The 22,356-nt window shown below is 47.7% G+C and overlaps 2 protein-coding genes across 2 annotated transcripts in view; both read right to left on the bottom strand.

Moving 5' to 3' along the window:
* Positions 1 to 1,337: 1,337 nt before the first annotated feature.
* LOC308581073 (C-type lectin domain family 2 member D-like) lies at positions 1,338 to 20,466 on the bottom strand. The gene is made up of 8 exons (XM_081183531.1): positions 20,243 to 20,466; positions 12,005 to 12,156; positions 9,231 to 9,326; positions 7,846 to 7,980; positions 7,215 to 7,396; positions 6,709 to 6,812; positions 3,309 to 3,485; positions 1,338 to 2,579 (listed from the first exon to the last, which is right to left on the bottom strand). Exons 1-7 carry the CDS (start codon positions 20,248 to 20,250, stop codon positions 3,320 to 3,322), a joined length of 843 nt encoding a protein of 280 aa, XP_081039657.1. The 5' UTR covers positions 20,251 to 20,466; the 3' UTR covers positions 1,338 to 2,579; positions 3,309 to 3,319.
* Positions 1,338 to 22,356, bottom strand: part of LOC308579675 (C-type lectin domain family 2 member D-like) — a gene marked incomplete at its 5' end in the record, with an annotated part of 35,506 nt that continues 14,487 nt past the window's right edge. The window contains one exon of the mRNA XM_081180609.1: positions 1,338 to 2,340. The remainder of the gene's footprint in view (positions 2,341 to 22,356) is intronic.

The following is a 22,356-nucleotide window of genomic DNA, read 5'->3' as shown; positions in this document are numbered from 1 at the left end:
CTATCTGTAACATTGCTTCAGAAGGTCTTCCCTAGGGAATATAAGAAAAGCTCTCCGATCAATGGTCTCTCAAGATCAGGGTCAATGAGACAATGAATTTTGTTTGAGTTAAAACTTAGGTGAAATCCAATTGGGAAGCCCATTATTGATAGTCTCTATATACTACAGTGGTACCTCAGGTTACATAGGCTTCAGGTTACATACGCTTCAGGTTACAGATATAGTGCTTCAGGTTAAGAACTTTGCTTCAGGATGAGAACAGAAATTGTGCCGCAGCAGCAGGAGGCCCCATTAGCTAAAGTGGTGCTTCAGGTTAAGAACAGTTTCAGGTTAAGAACGGACCTCCGGAACGAATTAAGTATTTAACCCGAGGTACCACTGTATCTCTATGTGGCTATAGACCAGCAGTACTGTTCGCAGCAGAACAAGGTACCCGGCTTTGCCAGTTGGAAAAATATAGCTACGTATGAAGCACAAATTCAGCACCCAGCAGCATAGTAGGAGAACAGGTGCACCTATTAAATCAGTACAGCACCTAAGAAGAGCCCTGCTGGACCAAAACAAAGACCTATCTCCTCCAGCATCCTGTTTCTCAGAGCGATTGAGCTGTGGGAAGCTGTGATCTACTTCTGGGGAAAGGGAACATCAGCAGAGACTTGCCCATGCTTTCAATGAGTCACACCTGGCATCAGCTCACATCTGGTCTGCTGTAGTTGTCTGGCTTCACCCCTAGGCCAGATTCCTGTCAGCAGCCCACTTCTTCCAAGGTGGTCCCTTCAGAGTCTCCATTTTCCGGTCCTGTCTCCTCAAGGGTGAATTCCAAATCTCAGGAACAAGTAGAGCTTCCTAGAATCACGCCAGGGCTTCAGAAAAGGCTTTTACCAAAGAGGGCACAGATATTTTGCTTCAGTGTCTTTAACGGAAGCAGGTTTACGTCCAGGATTCATTTGTCTCCCCAGTGAACAGGGGACTAGGTAAACATATACTGCTGGCATTCCCTTTCTGGCTATGCACAGTGGGGCTTAAGGGGGACCCTAGCAAGAACCAAGATCCCCCTATCTCTGTGGAGAAGCCTTCTTAGGTACACAGCCTGTTCCCTGCATCTCCCCTGGGCACCTCTTCCATCTTTCTGAGGCTTCTTACACCCTTTCTTTCTCTTCCACCCTTCATTTTGCCTGAGTTACAGCAGCTGGACTCCTCCCTTGCCATCAGACATGTGACTGAGACTTCCCCATCCTTCTTTTCCATAGGTTGGGCTGGATTAACACCTTAGAGGACCTAAGCACTTTAAAGATTGGGGTGCCCCATATATATCTAACCCAAAATAGTGAAACGAGTAAGACGTAAAATTATATTATATTTTTCAAAATGAAACAAAGCTTACAGCAAGATGGAAAACCATGATTCTTTTTGTATACTTCCACTTTATTTATATTTGATCTTTTTTCTCCTCCTTTTTTCTAATTGCAGTGTCTTTGATCAGATCCCCCAAACTAATCTTATGTAACACATCTGCTTCTGGCAACGGAAAATTTCTGTTGTGCTCCCCACTTCCCTTGTTGTCCTAAGTACATGCTTAGTTTGCTTGGGGTTAAAACAATGTTCAAGGCAGCTTACAACATGAGAACATTTACACAATTACCAACATAACAAAAGTAATAAACAATAAATAAAACACATCAAAATGTACACAATCAAATGGAAAACCATTTCCACATAAATCAGAAAATCTAAAACTAAGAATACAGCATTAATATCAATCACAATTTAAAAATAAAAGCAAAAAATAAAAATAAAAGCAATTTTAAACAAAAACAAAAATGGAGCCCTCTCTGCCCAGCAGCACTCCTTTATGGAGCCTGTCAGGCCCCGCCCCAAGCCAGGTGGAGAGAAGCAGCTCAGTCCCTGCAGGTTAATCCAGCCCTGGGTTGGGCCTTCACGAAACGTCCACAGGTGGCCTCATCAGGACCCATTGCCTGGCTGGTGTGGATTGGGGACTACTTAAAGTGCCAAGTGCTGGCAAGGGACCAGGGAGCCCTGTGAGCCCATCAGAGAAGCTGGCAGCCATAGATGAGCCATGCATTCCATATTAAAGTAACAATTTCTGGCAGAATACAGATGGCAGAAACATGATGGCACTAGTGGACACTTCGTCTGGCTGTGATGAGCCACTGAACAATGCCAGGTGAAATGAAAGGAGTCGGATAATATTTTGCCCAGGATCCCCAACTGTGTCGCACAATAATGTATGCCAGAAACATGAGAGCTGCCAGTCTGGGTCAGTATAATGTACTCTTGAGTCTCCAGCCAGATGTCCCTAATAAAAACCAAGTTGTACACCTGCCTCTGAATGGGGTGGTCTAGTCCCTAGTTGCCTTGTTAATAGCTGTCAATATGTCTATGCTCTTTGAACCATTTTGAAAGCCACCTATGCTTGTGGCCATTGTAACATCCTACAGCAATGATCACATGGCAATTTCCTGTGGTAAGCCACCAGAGCAGAGTTGCACATTTGTCTTGTATTGAGCCTGCACCAAGTCAATTTTTGTGTAGGTGGTCATCTTCACAACTCTAATAATCTGAAATAGAAGAAAAATTTGATGGATTTCTGGGAGAATGGCATAAATCCATGAATCATCAGCTTGTGCCCTCTCCACTTAGTTAGCAAATGGCTAGGTTCAATGTAGAAGCACAATATCCCTGCCTCTGATTTTCCATTCTCTTCTTGGTGACAGATTTCAAGATTCAGTATAAAGTAAGACAAGTTTCTAGCTGATGTTGTACAAAGATCAGGTTGAAAGTGTGCAGGCACTGAAGCCTAGTTCAGATCATTTGAGGTTTTGTATGAAGCTGTGAATAAGCGTCAGAGTTGAGCACTCCTATCTGTAGTCTCCTGTCACACACCAGCTTTGGTGTAAAATTGTTTCCATACATACAATTTGCTGCCTTTCCTTCTAGAAACAGTATCTAGGTCATACAATGGAAAGGCTTACCTAAGGATTTCAGAGAATTGTGACAAAAACAGAAAAGCAGGCAGAAATGGTGGCAGTTCTGTGGTCAGAGAACCAAGTGAATACAATCTGTATTTGTTCACCTGATAGTTGTTGCCTTCTTGATGTCCACAAATGGTATGTCATTAAATACTGTCTTACATTGTTTTGATGCTTCCTTTACACAGAAATGAATGCAAGGTGCGCAAACTATGTTAAATAGTAGGCAGTGAGATGAATATTGTAGCATTAGAAGGAAATCAAACTGCAGCAGATTGCTGATTGTGATTAAAATGGGCCAGAATGGAAATTTCTTACATCCCTGGGACTTACCATAATTCCTCTAGGCATATGACTTTTCCTGCTGTAGAGTTTTTGTTCCTCATATACGCATCAGGGTGACTGCAGATCCACTTTTTTGGTATGTTGCAACGGGAGGGAATGACAAACTCCTTGCTTAGATAGGCACAGTTTTCACTTCCTTTCACCACCAACCTGCAACACAAGAAGAAAGGGCAAGCCAGGTTGGTTGCTCCGTTTTGCATGGGTGGGACAGTGTCATAAACTATGTAGCCAAGAATCAGATCCATTAGAAATAGGAGCTTAGTTCCAGATCATTTCATAACTTTCCATCTCAGAGACTTATGGTGTAATCCTCTAGCCATGTCTACTCAGAAGCAAGTCCCATTGTGTTCATCTCAGCTAAAGAACCCTTGACTGGTGGCCATCCAACCTCTATTTAAAAACCTCCAATAAAGGAGAGTCCACAACCTCCCAAGGGAGCCCGTTTGACTGTCAAACAGCTCTTACTGTCAGAAAGTTCTTCCTGAGATTTGACTTCCGGGTTGACGCGATCTGGAAATGGCGGATTCCCTCCGAGCTGCGGAGGGAATCGGCTCTACCGAGGACGGGTCTTTGCCGCGCCGGCGACGCGGGGACCCTTAAAAACCGCAGGCGCGGATGCCTGCGGACTGAAGACTCGGCGGGTGCCTTAAGCGCCCCTCCCTGATCCACGAAGAGCCTTTTTAAAGGCTGCGGAGAGGATACGGGGGTGGCGTGGCACTGAGAGTCGATCGCTACCTCGGTGGAGCGAAGCCGCGAGCCATGACCAGAGAGCGCTGACTTCCTTCCTTGAAAATTTGGACTGAAAGAATCACCCGTGAGTAAGACGGATTGGGACTTTAAAAAAATTTACCCTGAATTGGAGACGACCGGGGGGTGTGCTAAAAGGAAGTCCGCACCCCCCCCCTTGCAGACGATCTAAGCAACGACATAAGAGCTAAGCTGGAGAGCCTACCCTTGGTGGGGTGAGTTAAAAAGGACATTAACTTTCAAGATTTGGCTAAAGGAAATTTTGGGCTGGAGAGTGGAGTTTTGGAAACCTTCTTTTTGTTTTAAACAACCCCCCCTCCCGGGCTCGGGAAAGTCCTGCCTTTGTGCCTGTGTAAGAGCTGCGGAGTTTGACAGCTGTCAAAGCTGTCAAACGGGCGGTTTAAAGTGGAAAAATCACTATCTAAGATCCCTCTGGACTAAGACGAGTTATAATTGAGCCAAAATTGTTGGAAACAAAGTAATAATAATTTGTCAAAGGACTGTTGGAGAAAAGACTAATAAGTAACCAGATTCCCCCTAGGGGGAATTCTGTGAAATTACAATGGATACAATGGCTGTGGAAGGAAAGTTGCTAGTGGAAATTGAAAGGATGTTTCAATTGGTGGGAACCTTACAAGAGCAGAGTTTGGCCATGAGTAAACAACTTGTGACTATGACCTTGGGAACAGGCAACTCTGCTCTCTGTATTGAGGACCTGAATGAGAAAGAATCCACAGCTGAATGGGAAACAATATCTACAGAGGTGGAAGAGACTAAACAACAAGAAAAAGAAGAAGCAACCTTGGGAAGCAACAACCAAAAGCTGACATCTGTGGAACACAAGCAAGGAGACGCTGGGAACTTATCTACCACAAGTCTGCGAAAGACACAGAAGAAGAAGGAGGAGGTCCCGGGGCAATATGGAATACAGGAACTTAAAATAAAGAAATATGACTGGGGCCTCCGTTTGGACTCTGATTTTGAAGATACAGGCTTTGTGGAAATTTTTCAGCAGTTACTTTCAAATCTCCTTGTGGGAAGAGAATACACTTTGATGGTGAAAGAACTTTTTCCAGACTCGACGACTGACATAAAGGACTACCAACAAGACAGGCGGAGAGGGACTGAAATTGACTTGAAAGCCTCGGACGTGAGGAACCCAGGCTGAGAATCTCGAATTTGGATTTCTATGGGGAAGGGACAAAAACCGGGGATGGGAGGGAGGGAAGAGGAGATTTTTAAAAACTCTTAAGACTTTTAGGTTTGGTTAATATGACTCTTAATTAAGACAAAATGAAAATCGATGGAAGAGAACTTAAGTCCAACTTAGGAAAATCAATTTTTATTATAAAAGAGGTAATAAGATGAATAAGATGGTTAAGAGGAGAAACACCAACTTGCTGATATAATCTTGGGAACTGGGATGCACGAGGGGGGGTGGGGGGAAGTCAGGAAAAAAGGTTATGAAATGGGGATTTGCTGATTTTATACATGTTTTTGTTTTGTGTCTTTTCTTTGTGTGTGTTTTGTCTTTATAAAAGCAGAAAACCAAATAAAAATTTATAAAAAAAAGAAGAAAGTTCTTCCTGAGATTTAGTCCGAATCTCCTTTCTTGTAACTTGAATCCATTGATTTGGGGCCTGTGTTGCATGGCTTGATTACATTGCATGACTGGCTTACAGGTCTGGGCGAAAGCAGTGGCGTAGCGTGGGTTGTCAGCACCCGGGGCAAGGCAAGTAATTTGCGCCCCTAACCCTAACCCCCAGATGTTGCGCCCGGTGTGGCCGGCCCCCCCCTGCACCCCCCACGCTACGCCACTGGGCGAAAGCGTTATTGGAGATTAGCCCAGCATTGTTAGATAGCAGATTAAGAAAGTTTAAGAGTACCTGGTTTATGTTTCTTGATCATGCTCATAAATCTGCCTCCCTAATCAAACCACCTGTAACATTATGGAGAGATCTGATCCACGGATAAACTTCACCCTGTGTGCTTTTGTACTTTGTTTGTATGACACATGATCTGTACTTGATATTTTGTATTGTTTCCTTTCTCTTCTCTGTTTACCCAGAAATCAATACAATACTTATGCTTTTACTAGAACCTTCCCCAATGATTGTTCCACAGCAACTTGTATTCAAGGCTACGCTGCCTGGAGATATTGAATTCCTGGAGGCAGCATATGCCTCATCATCAGGTCCCATCAACAGCCTTGTTCTCCATGGGACTGTCTAATTCCCTGCTAAAGCTGTCCATCTTGTGAGAGTCGATTCCATAGTTTGTAATGTGTGAAGAAAGACATTAGTGCATCCTGAATCTCCTACCTTTCAGCTTAATTGATTGACCTTAAGTCTTATGAGAGTGGGAAGACAAGGACTTTCTCCACACCAAAGGAGCTCAAGAGCATTAGCTGGAGTTTCTCAGCAGTGTGGATGGTTTCTGTGTCAGAGGTGAGAAACCCCGACATATCAGGAAGGTTACTGAGAGGTTTATGCTTTGAGTGCAATTCTGATTCCTTGAAGTTCACATTCTGGAGTGATTTTTGGTTACAGATTCAGGTTTGGGATCAACTCACTGTACACAGCATGGTCCCTGCTTAGTCCCAATTTGGAGAAGAACAAGGACTCACGTGTTACTGTATTCTGACCCATCTGCCCATATCCAGGTATCATTGAGGTCCTTCTGAAGGCCAGTCCAATGGTCAGCTTCGCCCTTGAACCGGAACATGAACACCTTGGTTGAAAACACACAAACAACTTAGAACAGTGCCTCCAAATGAGCCTTCCACCTCAAATAATGCCACTTGTGGGAGGAGAACAAGAACTTCCAACAGAGACCTGGGCAGTGAGACTGGAGAAAGAGAGGCTTAGATAGCAGAAGGAAGGAGTTCAAGAAGGATAGGAAAGTGGCTGAAAGAGGAGTATATAGCAGGGATGGGGAACTTGCTGGGGAATTGATCTACAATCCCTATTATCCTTGATCATAATGGCTGCAAGATGGATAATTTGTTTGCATCAAGCTATGACAAAGCCAAGTTACGTCACAGATTCTCTTTATATTTCCATAAGGATAGCTCATCCTTGGTGCTGTGCAGGAGATAATTCTCACAAACCTTTATACATTTGTTGGTCTCACCTTTTCATGCTCACACTGAATCTCAGCCAGAGAAGAGCCCTGGGAACTGCAAAAGCTCTGGGCAGATGTCCAGTTTTTTTCTTCTTCTGAGAAAAAATAACACTTTCCTTCATAGACAATCCAGCCAGCTGGGCATGTTGCTCTCAAAAAAACATCAGGGCAAGTCTGGTTGGATTCCCCCCCTGCAAGAGAGAGAAAGTTCTGCTCTGAACTGGGATCTGCACATAACATTTCAACCTCTGGCTTGGAGGGAGGGCAAAGAAGGAATCAATAAGCAGCTCTTGTGGCTCCTGGATTCAGATGCATCTTGGAGAGAGGAAAGGGAAGTAGCAGTAGAGGAATCAAACATCTTGGGGGAGCTTTGTTGCTCAGTGGAAGAGCATCTGCTTTGCATGCTGACGGTCTCGGGTTTAATCTCCGGCATCTTCAGGTAGGGCTGGGAAAGATCCCCTCCAAAGTCCCAGAGAGCCATTGGCAAGAGCATGGATAATTCAGCCAAAGGCAGCTGTTTTCCTAACTGCTGTTGCTAAGTGTGAACTGGCCATTAGAAGCCAAAGTGCTGATGGCAGACAGAGGTCATGATTGGGACCGACCTGGAAGAAAGCACTAAGAAAACAGGCAGAAAACTCACCTCTCTGGACAGCAAGAACAAGGATGGTGGTGAGGAAGAGGAGAATGAGGATGATTTCGACGACGATGATGATGGATGCAATTAAGATGATACGCTTGGGCGTGATTCTTTTACAGCGATAATTAGGGTGACCCCCTGAAAGGAAATTAGCACACACAAATAATGGTCTTGATTTACCATTGCTAGGGAAGAAATAATAATAATAATACAAATCTCACCTATAAGGGGTGTTTCACATCTAGCCACATCACACACACACACACACTCTCTCTCTCTCTCTCTCTCTCTCTCTCTCTCTCTCTCTCACACACACACACACAATTAAAACCACCATGGAGAACTGGGTTGCTAATACCATAACTTTGTTGTTATAATTGCAATATCTATTTCTTTTTGATATTCAGGAGTTTGGGGTTGGTATATTTCAATTTTGTTACCATAGCTAATGGTCTCTGCAGCATCTTAATTTGCCAGGTAATATTTGTATTTGTTGGCAATTATTCCAGCTCTTTTTCTTTTTGTTTAAATTCACACAGAATCCTTTTTGTGTTTCTCCTGTCTCTCTTTTTAAAGTAAAGAGTTGTGTTGTATAAAATAACCTCTTATATAATATGCTTTACTTGCCTCCCATACCATACATATTTCTGTACCTTTATCTAAATTAGTCTCAAAATTCTTTTTCTTAATTTGGGGTTGGAACACATTAGCCAGCAGCCATTGGAGACCCAGACAGTCAGATTCTTACTGAGATATGAGTGACAGCCCTCCCCCCCCTTCCCCGCAGCAAGGCTTGGAGGCCTCACCTCACAGACAGCCCCATCCAGCTCATCCACACAGCTGTTAAACTGGGCAGGTGATTTTGGGGGTCATCCTTTGGGGGCAAGAGCTGATCGCTACTAGGAATAGCTAGAGGGCAAACAGGGATAGACACCTACCAAGATAAGACATTTGATCAGAAAGAGCAATCTTTTATCTATAGCTGAAGAATTCAACTGGTCCCAGAGCAGACATCTAACATATGCATTACTCCCTGCCCCCGTTGTAATTGATGAAAATAAACCAGAGGTAACAAAGAAGGAGAAAACGTATACTTTGATCTTTAAAAGTATACATTTTCTCCTTCTTTGCCACCTCTGGTTTATTTTTTATGCTTGACTGTGTATTTTGATAGGTTTTCATAGTTTGCCAAATCCTGCCCAGCCTATGTAGCCATAGGTGATGATGAGGATGGGCCTGCCAAAAGCAAAGAGCAGATGGGTGTTCAAGGCTTAGGGAGTGGGCAGTTCTGGGTTTCTGCATCGTTCTCCTGCCATAGGCTCCCTCCATAGGCATGAGCAATGCAAGCAGATCATCAAAGACAGCTTTGCCTAAGGAGGCAAACTTACCTGCAGCATCTCCAGCCTCTTCCTTTGTTTCACTGTGAGGACCTCCCCACTGTCCTTCTCGCTTTTCAACAAGGCCAGGTGGTGTTGGAATTGTGCCTGCCAAAAGCAACAAGCCGATGGGTGTTCAAGGCTTAGGGAATGGGCAGTTCTGGGTTTCTGTATCTTTCTCCCTCCATAGGCATGAGCAAGGCAAGCAGATCTTAGGCAGTTCTAGGATGCCCAAATCCTACCGAGAGGTGTAGGACCTCAAACCTCCTTACAAGGTGTGCACTCCTTCCTGCGAGGTTCTAGTTCTAGGTTCCTGTTCCTGTAAGCACCTGGTATCATGCTTTTAATATTCTGTTGGGAGCTGCCCAGAGAGGTTGGGGAAACCCAGCCAGATGGGAGGGGTATTATTATTATTATTATTAAACATCACCATCACAACAGCTACAGGTGATTTTTCATTAATACCCACTTTGCTTCATTTGGTAACAAAAACTCCATGCGAGTTATTTGTTTCATTTGAAAATGGCCCACGTTCATTTTCAGCCATGCTGTCGTGAATATGGCCCATCGTCACCTATGGCTACAAAGGCTGGGCAGGATTTTGCAAACTACCAAAACCTGCTTGCAAAATGGAATGACATGACTGCACATTCTGCAAAAAGAGATCCTTAAGAGCTCGCTCTTTAACCCCCCCCAACCAACTACAATCTGTCTCCAGGGTGGCTATCTAAAGAACTATCTAAAGAACTACAATCTGTCTCCAGGGTGGCTATCTAAAGAACTTTTAACTGAGTTAAGATTAAAAAAGGATGTGTACAAAAAATGGAAAAGGGGGGAAACCACCAAAGAGGAATTCAAACAAATAGCCAGCACGTGTAGACACAAAGTCAGAAAAGCTAAAGCACAGAATGAACTCAGGCTTGCTAGAGAGGTTAAAAGCAACAAAAAAGGCTTCTATGGGTATGTTCGTAGCAAAAGGAAGAGCAAAGAAACAGTGGGGTCACTCAGAGGAGAAGATGGTGAAATGCAAACAGGGGACACAGAAAGGGCTGAACTCCTCAATGCCTTCTTTGCCTCAGTCTTCTCCGATAAAGAAAACAATGCCCGACCTGAAGAATTTGGAGCAAATGATTCAGCAAAGGAAACACAGCCCAGAATAACTAAGGAGATAGTACAAGAATACTTGGCCAGTTTAGATGTATTCAAGTCTCCAGGGCCAGATGAACTGCATCCAAGAGTATTAAAAGAACTGGCAGATGTGATCTCAGAACCACTGGCAGTCATCTTTGAGAATTCCTGGAGAACAGGCGAAGTCCCGGCAGACTGGAGGAGGGCAAATGTTGTCCCTATTTTCAAAAAGGGGAAAAGAGAGGACCCAAATAATTACCGCCCAGTCAGTCTGACATCAATACCAGGGAAGATTCTGGAGCAGATCATTAAGCAAACAGTCTGTGCGCACCTAGAAAGGAATGCTGTGATCACCAATAGTCAGCATGGATTTCTGAAAAATAAGTCATGTCAGACTAACCTGATCTCCTTTTTTGACAGAATTACAAGCCTGGTAGATGAAGGGAACGCAGTGGATGTAGCCTACCTTGATTTCAGCAAGGCATTTGACAAGGTGCCCCATGATATTCTTGTAAAGAAACTGGTAAAATGTGGTCTTGACTATGCTACTACTCAGTGGATTTGTAACTGGATGACTGACCGAACCCAAAGAGTGCTCATCAATGGTTCCTCTTCATCCTGGAGAAGAGTGACTAGTGGGGTGCCACAGGGTTCTGTCTTGGGCCCGGTCTTATTCAACATCTTTATCAACGACTTGGATGATGGACTCAAGGGCATCCTGATCAAATTTGCAGATGACACCAAACTGGGAGGGGTGGCTAACACCCCAGAGGACAGGATCACACTTCAAAACGACCTTGACAGATTAGAGAACTGGGCAAAAACAAACAAGATGAATTTTAACAGGGAGAAATGTAAAGTATTGCACTTGGGCAAAAAAAATGAGAGGCACAAATACAAGATGGGGGACACCTGGCTTGAGAGCAGTACATGTGAAAAGGATCTAGGAGTCTTGGTTGACCACAAACTTGACATGAGCCAACAGTGTGACGCGGCAGCTAAAAAAGCCAATGCAATTCTGGGCTGCATCAATAGGAGTATAGCATCTAGATCAAGGGAAGTAATAGTGCCACTGTATTCTGCTCTGGTCAGACCTCACCTGGAGTACTGTGTCCAGTTCTGGGCACCACAGTTCAAGAAGGACACTGACAAACTGGAACGTGTCCAGAGGAGGGCAACCAAAATGGTCAAAGGCCTGGAAACGATGCCTTATGAGGAACGGCTAAGGGAGCTGGGCATGTTTAGCCTGGAGAAGAGGAGGTTAAGGGGTGATATGATAGCCATGTTCAAATATATAAAAGGATGTCACATAGAGGAGGGAGAAAGGTTGTTTTCTGCTGCTCCAGAGAAGCGGACACGGAGCAATGGATCCAAACTACAAGAAAGAAGATTCCACCTAAACATTAGGAAGAACTTCCTGACAGTAAGAGCTGTTCGACAGTGGAATTTGCTGCCAAGGAGTGTGGTGGAGTCTCCTACTTTGGAGGTCTTTAAGCAGAGGCTTGACAACCATATGTCAGGAGTGCTCTGATGGTGTTTCCTGCTTGGCAGGGGGTTGGACTCGATGGCCCTTGTGGTCTCTTCCAACTCTAGGATTCTATGATTCTATGATTCTATGATTCTTGATACTTTTCATGCATCAGAATTAACTTGCTTACCAGATTTTTCTCTCATCTCCGAATGTTCAAAATTGTAACAAGCTCCATTCTGTTGAGGTAAAAACACAACTTGTTCTGCTCTGTTTACAGGTTTCTTGTAGGTATTGGCATGTTCCACCATTTTTGGCTCCCCTTCCAGCAGATCCTTCATCCTCCAGAAAGATAATAGAAAACCTTATTTACAGGCAAAACAACCCTTGCTTGCAGAAGCACCAGACACCTTTATGAGAAACAAGAGGGAGGTATCAAAAATTTAGGTTTGCAGAAGTACAACTATTTAAGTGAAGAGGACAACCCCCTAAAAAAAAACAAAAAAAAAACAACTACCATTGAGGTCTGAGCATGCTCAGTAGCCGTGGGAAAGGAAAAGGTTGGGAATCTTTTCCCCTCAAATTTCCTTCTGTGTCACATTCCACAGAGCTAGAAGCAAAGGGCAGCAGGGCAGCTACTGTAATTTTTACCTTTGTGCATAAGCTGTACATCTATAGAAGTTTATAAAATTATGCATGACACAAAGAAAGTGGAAAGAGAAAAGCTTTCCCCCCACTCTTGTTAGGATACTGGAATCAGTGGGTATCCAACGAAGCTGAATGTTGGAAGATTTATGATTGTTGCAGGAATCCCCCCCCCCCAGTTCCACAAGCATGACACGAATACACACACACACAACTCCCATTGGTAAACGTTTCTTTGTAAGGGCCTCCATAAAGTGCCTAAACATAGAAGTCTGCCCCCTATTCTCAAACTGGGTAGACTGTTTCCCTATTCAAATAAATCGTTGTGCTCTAGCCCAGTGTTTCCCAACCTTTTTTGGGCAAAGGCACACTTGTTTCATGAAAAAAAATCTCGAGGCACACCACCATTACAGCCCCGTGACGTCAGCGCACAGCTTCACGCCAGGAGGGACATGAATTGCTAGCAAATTACATAATCACCTCCTTGAAGGCTGGCTCATCTTCTCCGAAGGCAGAACCCCATTAATTAACAGCACAGACTCACACCATAGCCAAGACGAGGGGGGAAAACCTCAGTCATGCACAGTCATGCACATGTGGGGGCTAAATGAGGACGAAGACCGGGCAGAGAGCAGGGTTCAAATAATAATAATAATAATAATAATAATAATTTATTATTTGTACCCCGCCCATCTGGCTGGGTTTCCCCAGCCACTCTGGGCGGCTTCCACAGAAACCAAAAAACACTAAAATATCATACATTAAAAGCTTCCCTGAACAGGGCCGCCTTAAGATGTTTTCTGAATGTCAGGTAGTTGTCCATCACCTTGACATCCGATGGGAGGGCATTCCACAGGGCGGGCGCCACCACCGAAAAGGCCCTCTGCCTGGTTCCCTGTAGCTTCGCTTCTCGCAATGAGGGAACCGCCAGAAGGCCCTCGGCGCTGGACCTCAGTGTCCGGGCAGAACGATGGGGGTGGAGACGCTCCTTCAGGTATACTGGGCCGAAGCCGTTTAGGGCTTTAAAGGTCAACACCAACACTTTGAATTGTGCTCGGAAACGTACTGGGAGCCAATGTAGGTCTTTCAAGACCGGTGTTATGTGGTCTCGGCGGCCGCCCCCAGTCACCAGTCTAGCTGCCGCATTCTGGATTAGTTGTAGTTTCCGAGTCACCTTCAAAGGTAGCCCCACATAGAGCGCATTGCAGTAGTCCAAGCGGGAGATAACTAGAGCATGCACCACTCTGGCCAGACAGTCAGCGGGCAGGTAGGGTCTCAGCCTGCGTACCAGGTGGAGTTGGTAGACAGCTGCCCTGGATACAGAATTGACCTGCGCCTCCATGGACAGCTGTGAGTCCAAAATGACTCCCAGGCTACGCACCTGGTCCTTCAGGGGCACAGTTACCCCATTCAGGACCAGGGAGTCCTCCACACCAGCCCGCCCCCTGTCCCCCAAAAACAGTACTTCTGTCTTGTCAGGATTCAACTTCAATCCATTAGCCGCCATCCATCCTCCAACCGCCTCCAGGCACTCACACAGGACCTTCACCGCCTTCACTGGTTCTGATTTGAAAGAAAGGTAGAGCTGGGTATCATCTGCATATTGATGGACACCCAGTCCAAACCCCCTGATGATCTCTCCCAGCGGCTTCATATAGATGTTAAAAAGCATGGGGGAGAGGACGGAACCCTGAGGCACCCCACAAGTGAGGGCCCAAGGGTCTGAACACTCATCCCCCACCACCACTTTCTGAACACGGCCCAGGAGAAAGGAGCGAAACCACTGTATAACAGTGCCCCCAGCTCCCAACCCCTCTAGACGGTTCAGAAGGATGTTATGGTCGATTGTATCAAAGGCCGCTGAGAGATCCAGCAGAACTAGGAAACAACTCTCACCTTTGTCCCTAGCTCGCCGGAGATCATCAACCAGTGCGACCAAGGCAGTTTCAGTCCCATGATGAGGCCTGAACCCTGATTGGAAGGGATCCAAATGGTCCGCATCCTCCAGGCGTGCCTGGAGTTGTTCAGCAACCACACGCTCAATCACCTTGCCCAAGAATGGAAGATTTGAGACTGGGCGATAGTTGGCCATACTGGCCGGGTCTAAAGATGGTTTTTTAAGAAGCGGTTTAATGACCGCCTCTTTCAGCGGATCTGGGAATGTTCCCTCACAGAGGGAAGCATTCACCACCCCGCAGAGCCCATCGCCCAGCCCTTCCCGGCTAGCTTTTATAAGCCAGGATGGGCAAGGATCAAGGAGACAGGTGGTTGGTTTCACTCGTCCAAGCAGCCTGTCCACATCCTCGGGGGTAACGGATTGAAATTGATTCCATGCAACTTGACCAGACAGGGCTCTAGCACTCTCCCGCCCCAGCCCTGCTCCCACGGTGGTGTCTAGCTCCTTCCGAATATGAGTGATTTTATCTGCAAAAAACTTTGCAAAATCGTTGCAGGAGATCTTGGGGTCTTTACAAGGCCCCGATGGTAAAGGTGGTTCCGTTAAATTGCGGACCACCTGAAAGAGTCTCCTGCTACTATTTTCTGCAGATGCAATAGAGGCGGCGAAGAAAGTCTTCTTTGCCGTCGCTATCGCCACTTGGTAGGCTCGATGTTGAGCTCTAACCTGTGTCCGGTCAGATTCGGAGTGAGTTTTCTGCCACCGACGCTCTAGCCGTCTCAGCGATTGTTTCATCGCCCTCAGCTCCGAAGAAAACCACGGGGCTGTCCGGGCTCCATGCAATCGGAGAGGGCGCTTCGGAGCCAGACAGTCGATAGCCCTGGTTAACTCCGCATTCCAGCGGGCCACCAGGGAATCAGCTGAAAGGCCATCAACACGGGATAAAGCATCCCCTACCACTCTCTGGAAACCATTTGGATCCATTAAGTGGCGGGGGCGGACCATCCGAATTGGTCCCACCTCCCTGCAGAGGGGAAGGGTCGCGGAGAAGTCCAGTTGCACCAGGAAGTGATCTGACCATGGCACTTCTTTGTTTTCATTTTTACTTAGTGTCAGATCACCCACGTCGCTTGAGGTGAATACCAGGTCTAAGGCATGTCCATGACTATGAGTTGGGCCCAACTTATTCAGGGACAGCCCCATGGAGGCCATGCTTTCCACGAAGTCCCGAGCGGCCCCTTGTAAGGTCGTGTCGGCGTGGATGTTAAAATCCCCTAGGACAACCAAACTAGGTGTCTCCAGGAGAACATCCGCCACGACCTGAAGCAGCTCGGACAGGGAATCCTTGGTGTAGCGGGGAGGTCGGTACACCAAAAGGAATCCTGTACTGCCCCTATTGCCCAACTTCCAGAACATGCACTCAGAAAACTGGGTCTTCCCAGTAGGACGCCTGGCCAGGACAATCCCTGGGTGCTCACCCCACCTGGCCAGGACAATCCCTGGGTGCTCCCTTGGGCCACTCGCCTGACCCACCTCGCAGGGCTGTTGTTGCGAGGATAACACGGGGAGAACCACGCGCGCCCCCGGGAGCTCCTTGGAGGAGAAAGCGGGCGATGAATGCAATGCACGAAATATATGAGAGGCGACCAGGTTTTGCAGGTGAGGGGCCCCCGCCAGCCTCCGCTTCCAACACCCGGCGCAACGACGCCGAAGTTTCCCCCCGGGCTCGGCTCGGGGAGCAGCGCTGCTCCCCCCGGCTCCCCTTCGCCCTCCCGGCTCTCTCTGCCGCCCACTGGGGACTCCCCTCACCTGCCAAGTCCGGAGCACCGGTGGAAGTTGCATGCATGCATGCAGGGCGCCGCGTTGCCATTGCATTGCACTGCACTCCATGCAATGCCTGCACGCATGCATTGCCTTGCACGCCCGCCAAGGGGTCTCCCCGCGGTCCGATGCGTCCCCTCCAGCCGGATGCAGCATTGCAAAAATAAAACCCCCCCGACGCAGCCCTACCTGGGGGGCAGCCTCCGCCGCTCCGCCTCCGCGGGGATCCCCGGGCTCCATCCTGCCGCCCGATCTCCGCGGGGGCGCAGGCAGGCTGCGCGGGGTCTGTGCGGAAGAGCCCCTGCCCACCCGGCCGCCACCGCTGCGCTCATTCCATGGCCGGGAGAAGAGCGCTTCAAACAAAACGCCCGGCCCGCCAGGCCACGCTGGGAAACGTAGTTCGCGCACCCCGCGTGGGCACGGAGCCCAAGGGCGAGGGGACTACGGATCCCGGCAGCCCCCGCACTGGGGACGGAGGGGGAGAGGCCGGGTGCAGGGATGGAGGGACGGGTGGGCGAGCGAGTGAGTGAGTGGCAGCAGCCAAGCCTTGGCCGAGAGCCAGGAAGGGCCTCCCCGGAGGAGGAGGAGGAGGAGGGAGGCGCAGAGCGGGAGGGAGGGAGGGAACCCCTGGGGTCATCTAGTGACGGCGCCCCAATCGAAAATTTGACTTTTTTTAAAAAAAATATCTTTCGAATTTTTAAATTTTTCCCGCGGCACACCAGGCAACATCTCGCGGCACACTAGTGTGCCGCGGAACAGTGGTTGGGAAACACTGCTCTAGCCAATGAATGTAACCGAACAGCGCCCCTTGTGGCAGCCAAGCAGGTACTGCAAGGCCGCTGTCTATCTTGCTCAATGACTTTGACAAGCTGTAATACAACATATCCGGAATTAATTGACCATGACTAATCTTTTCAGAATGTGTCAGAATGTTTCCGCTTTGATTGAAGGTATCTCAAAACCTATAGAGGTATCTCTACCTCTATACTGTTTCTGTTATAAATTCATAGAAATTTAACCGTATGTCGGATCTGTGCCGTTCCACTTTTGTTTTGCACCTTGGAAGAAGGACTATCAAAGGGGGGAGGCTTGACCTAGGGCAGCCATAATCCTCCAGGCGTACCAACATGTCCGCAGTGAGCGGACATACTAACGTTGATGGTGCCAGACTATGGATCATTTCACTTACAAAGAACCAGCATTTGGAAAGGGATTCGTACGGGCTAAAACAAAAGACAGTAGTCAACCCTCCCCTCTGGGGGCAGGAAACTGTGAACTTCTCTCTGTTCTATGGAATGTGCGCTTGAGAAGGGAGAGGGGAGGAACGAGACAGGTGCCAAGACACTCTCAGGTTATGGCCTCAACCCCTCCTTTTTTGGGATGTATCAGTGATGTAGTTATGATGTAGTTTTAGGGGTGTAGCATGGGGATTAGGAATGGATAAAAGTTGGGGTTGCCTTTTGTTCGGGGCTTCCATCTTGCTTCATCTTGCAGTGAGTTGGAGTCCTGTCATGACAGTTTACAATAAAGACCAAGCCTACTGGCTGCTGTTTTGCTCTGATATTCCTGGCTGGTGTCTTTGCCTTTGTCCAAGGGAGCCCTCAAATTTCTCCGTTAACAGTTTAAAAGAAAGTACTTCTCTACACAGCACATACTCTAAACTATGGCACTTGATCCCACAGGAGACAGTGGCTGCCATCGTGAATGGCTTAAAAACAGGACCGGATAAATTCATGCAGGAGAGGGCTATCAATGGCTACTGGCCACCTGCCCAGTAGGGGGCAGCAGTGTTTCCAAATACTAGCTGGCAGCTGAAGGCATGCAGAAGGTACCAGCTCCCCTAGGTAGGGATGGGAGACCTGTGCCTGAAATCCTGGGGAGCCACTGCCAGTCAGTGCCTACAGTAGTGAGCTAGATGGAGCAGTGGTCTGATTCAGCAGAAGGCAGCATCCTCTGCTCCTCTGCAACAAGAGGAAGGCTGGTTCAAAGCAATCTGCTCAGCCGGCGCATGGCCAGTCCACTTGCGGATCCTGAGAGCAGGTGGAGGGAGGGAGGAAGAAGACGGGCAAGATCTAGGATGCAGTCCAGCATGGACCAGCCAGATGTGTGGGGTACAAATCATAAAATTATTTTTGTTAGTAAAGCTTGCTTTCTGAGGGTGGCTGCACTCAGGAAAAGAACAGATAGGCAAGGGAAAGCAGGGCACGCAATTCAGCTATTGGCTGGGCAAAGCGAAAGGATTGCTACAGAGGAGAAGGGAGGCAGGGAGGAGCCAAAGGAAGGAGCAGCCCAGCCAGGCACCAGTAGGAGCGGGTCGGAGATTTATTTTATTGTATTTTCAGTTTTGAACAGGAGCCTGGAAATCCAAATTCATGCTAAAAAAAAATAAAAATAAAAAGTGAGATGCCCACAGTTATAGACCAGCCTCATCAATATGACGCCCTGAAAATCTAGACTCAAATAGCCTCGAATTCACAGTGGAATCTGGTGTGCACAAAATCTTGGTTGACAAAGTGCACGCTCCGATCATAGAATCATAGAATAGAATCATAGAGTTGGAAGAGACCACAAGGGCCATCGAGTCCAACCCCCTGCCAAGCAGGAAACACCATCAGAGCAAGGCTTCCTTGCCCCCTTTTTTCTTCCAGTGTCAAGTCTCACTTGCTTCTTCTTTGCAGAACTGGAAAGGGGAAGCGAGAAAACCATCTGCTTACACTGAGTGACTAACAGGTGTATGTTGCTGTAACCTTTGATCGGATGCATGAAGTCGTTACACCAAGTTACGCGCAAGTGCACGAGAGGGGAGAGGAAGACTGTAAGCAGCATAGCCAGAAAGAAATGAAACGTTGTGAAGCGCAAGCAGTGAGAAATACGTTAACAGTACTCATTCACACATGCAATATTATTGATAACACAACCATCCTTGTTCAGCGGAGGACCGTAATTTAATCCAATGAACTTCTGTGAATTTGCCGAAAGACATCTAAATAGTTCCACAGAATTATTCTCAGACCCTTCAGTCCCTAACATTTCTGGGTTCTCCCAAGGAGTTAACATAGCGATGCCAGTCACAGATTCTTGCCATGTGCTGGGGCAGCCTCTATACACACACATACACACAAGTACACATGTCCCCCCCCCCAAAAAAAAAAAATCTGTCCCCTTAATAGAGTAAAAACAATTGTCTAGGTTTGTTTGATAGTATCAGGCGGCAGAGGAACCAACCCCCATGGCAAGTTGCGGATAATATATGGAAAAGTCCTTACCATCAGCTTTTACTCAGTATTCACAGAGAGAGGCTTGGGAATACAGCCTCTCGGAATAATGTGTTGCTTCAAGTGAAACTGCAACCCACCCGTCTCTCCCATTTCCTCATTCGTCATCCCTATGGTGCTGAGAAGTGCCCTCAGCCTTTGAGCTCTTTGCCCTCCTACTTCCAAGGCCTGCTATATTTTGGAAGGGGGGGGTCTGGAATGCTTTCTGAAGACAGTGTGTCCATCAGCTGTGGCCCCCCTGGTTCTCCCTCCTCCTCCTCCTCCTCATCTCCCATTATTTCCCAGCCTTTCCCCTCATCTTCCTCTGAGATGTGACCTCCCTCAAACCCCTGTTGTAAATTTAAGCTGTCTTCTTCTTCTCTGGAAGGGTCAGGCTGGGGAGGTGGTCTCCCCCATTCCTCATCTGCCCAGTCCCTGACAGACAGAGGCTACACAAAAGCCTCCTCCCCAAGTGAGGGGAGCCCCCCTGCCTAAATTCAGCACAGCATTTTCCTGCCTCTCCAGAACTCCTTTATTCCACACCTCACACAGACAGCCAAGATCCACGCTCCAGAAGCAAGCACTTGATATTCATCAAATATCTTCTTCATTGAAGCAGAGGTTGGATGGCCATCTGTCCTGGATGCTTTAAATGAGATTCCTGCATTGCAGGGGCTGGACTAGATGCCCCTCTGACCCCTTTCAACCCCACGATTCTACGATTACAACGTCTCCCACCCACCCTATGTGCTTCCAGTCTAGAATCTGTTCCTAGAGAGTTTTCCCTCCAGGACAAGGCAGAAATCCTTACCTCTCCATGAAGAGTATGCGGCTCCTTCTCCTCCCCCTGTGCACTGCAAGTTTTGCAGGTTACGCCCCTTTCCTCTTTCCTCTTATTTCCTGCCACAACGAAAACCCCATGGCGGCACAGCGGAGACCCTTCGAAAGTAGATTGAGCTAGCAGCCACTGCTTAAAGTGCTCGGTGTCACCTGTTGAAGAAGCAGCTCCCCACAGCCGCTCATCTCAGCCTTTAACCTGCAGTCATAAATACATTTACCTGGCAATAACAACTGAGTAGGTGCGGCTAGGATTGCACTGCTCATCTCATGCTTTAGTGCCCGAGGGCCCTGCTCCTGCCACTCACCACCTGGCCTGGGGCGGGGCCTGACAGGCCTCACAAGGACTGCTGCTACTGCTGCCCAGGAGGACTCCCCTGTGTCTCCCCAGGGCGCGGCCTGACAGGTATCACAAGGACAGTTGCTGTTACTGCTGCTCCTGTCCAGGAGGACTTGCAGGGGCGCAGAGTTCTTTTAAAAATGTTTTAAAATTTTCTTTTTCCCTTTTGAATTTTTTGTACGTGAGGGTGGGATGGATGTTTGGTTGGGCTTGGGAATTTGATTTTGATGTATTTGTGATTCTTACAGTTTTTTGTTTGTATTGTTTATTTTTTTAAAAAAGGTTTTATTTTATTCTTAAGGGGAGGGGTGAGGGCTGCCGGGGAGTGGGTCCCAGCCAACAAAATGGCTGGGGCATGTTCCACAGAGGGGGATACGCTGGGACAACCGATCTCAGTGATCACGGGTAGGAGGAGGAGCTACGCTAAGACCAGACCATGTCATTACAGAGGGGGCAGGTTTAGTCGTTGTCTGAGGACTATCCCTGCCTCCGGGTCTGGTCCTGACTGGCTGGATACTAGAATCAGCAAGGGATACCCACATGACCTGAAGGTGCTGCTGTGCAGTGCCAGGTCAATGATTCATAAGACCACTGCCACCCATGACTTGATCATGGATGGAGGACTTGACCTGGCATGTGTAACAGAGACTTGGTTGGATGAAGCAGATGGGCCTGTCCTTGCCACTGCTTGTCCACCAGGTTTCTCTTATGCACAGCAACCCAGGCCTTGTGGGCGGGGAGGGGGGGGTTGCAGTGATTTTTAGGAAGTCATTAGTTTGCACCAGGCGTCCTATTGGGAAGATCCAGTTCTCTGAGTGCATGTTCTGGAAGTTGGGCAATAGGGGCAGTACAGGATTCCTTTTGGTGTACCGACCTCCCCGCTGCACCAAGGATTCCCTGCCCGAGCTGCTTCAGGTCGTGGCGGATGTTCTCCTGGAGACACCTAGTTTGGTTGTCCTAGGGGATTTTAACATCCATGCCGACACGAACTTACAAGGGGCCGCTCGGGACTTCGTGGAAAGCATGGCCTCCATGGGGCTGTCCCTGAATACGTCTGGCCCAACCCATAGCCGTGGACATGCCTTGGACCTGGTGTTTACCTCTATGGATGTTGGTGTTCTGACACTAAGTAAAAGCGAAATGAAAGAAGTGCCATGGCCAGATCACTTCCTGGTGCAACTGGACTTCTCTGCGACCCTTCCCCTCTGCAGGGAGGTGGGACCGATTCAGATGGTCCGCCCCCGCCACTTAATGGATCCAAATGGTTTCCAGAGAGTGGTAGGGGATGCTTTATCCCATGTTGATGGCCTTTCAGCTGATTCCCTGGTGGCCCGCTGGAATGTGGAGTTAACCAGGGCTATTGACTGTTTGGCTCCGAAGCGCCCTCTCCAATTGCATGAAGCCCGGACAGCCCTGTGGTTTTCCACGGATCTGAGGGCAATGAAACAATCGTTGAGACGGCTAGAGCGCCGGTGGCGGAAAACTCATTCTGAAGCTGACCGGACAAATGTTAGAGCTCAATGTTGAGCCTACCAAGTGGCGGTGGCGACGGCGAAGAAGACTTTCTTCATTGCCTCTATTGTGTGGGATGTGAAACACAAGAGCAGTCAAGTACAACGTTTACACATGGGGAGGGATGTTTGTCCAGCCAGCAGGTAAACTTCCTGTTTCCTTCTGGGCTGGGACAGACTTCCTCTGCGTGTGACTAGAGGTGGGTGTGGTCTCACCTGTGCAGGTAATGACAAAAG

The sequence above is a fragment of the Podarcis bocagei genome, assembly GCF_964188305.1.
Source record: "Podarcis bocagei genome assembly, chromosome: 2".
In the NCBI taxonomy this organism is placed as follows: Eukaryota; Metazoa; Chordata; class Lepidosauria; order Squamata; family Lacertidae; genus Podarcis; species Podarcis bocagei.
The sequence above is the reverse complement of the archived record's forward strand: the minus strand, read 5'-3'. Positions and strand labels throughout refer to the sequence as shown.

Coding starts and splice junctions, on each gene's coding strand:
- LOC308581073 (XM_081183531.1), bottom strand. Junction 7,981..9,230: donor AGAGGCTGGAGATGCTGCAG/GTAAGTTTGCCT, acceptor ATTTCCTTTCAG/GGGGTCACCCTAATTATCGC. Junction 7,397..7,845: donor TGTTCTTGCTGTCCAGAGAG/GTGAGTTTTCTG, acceptor TCTCTCTTGCAG/GGGGGGAATCCAACCAGACT.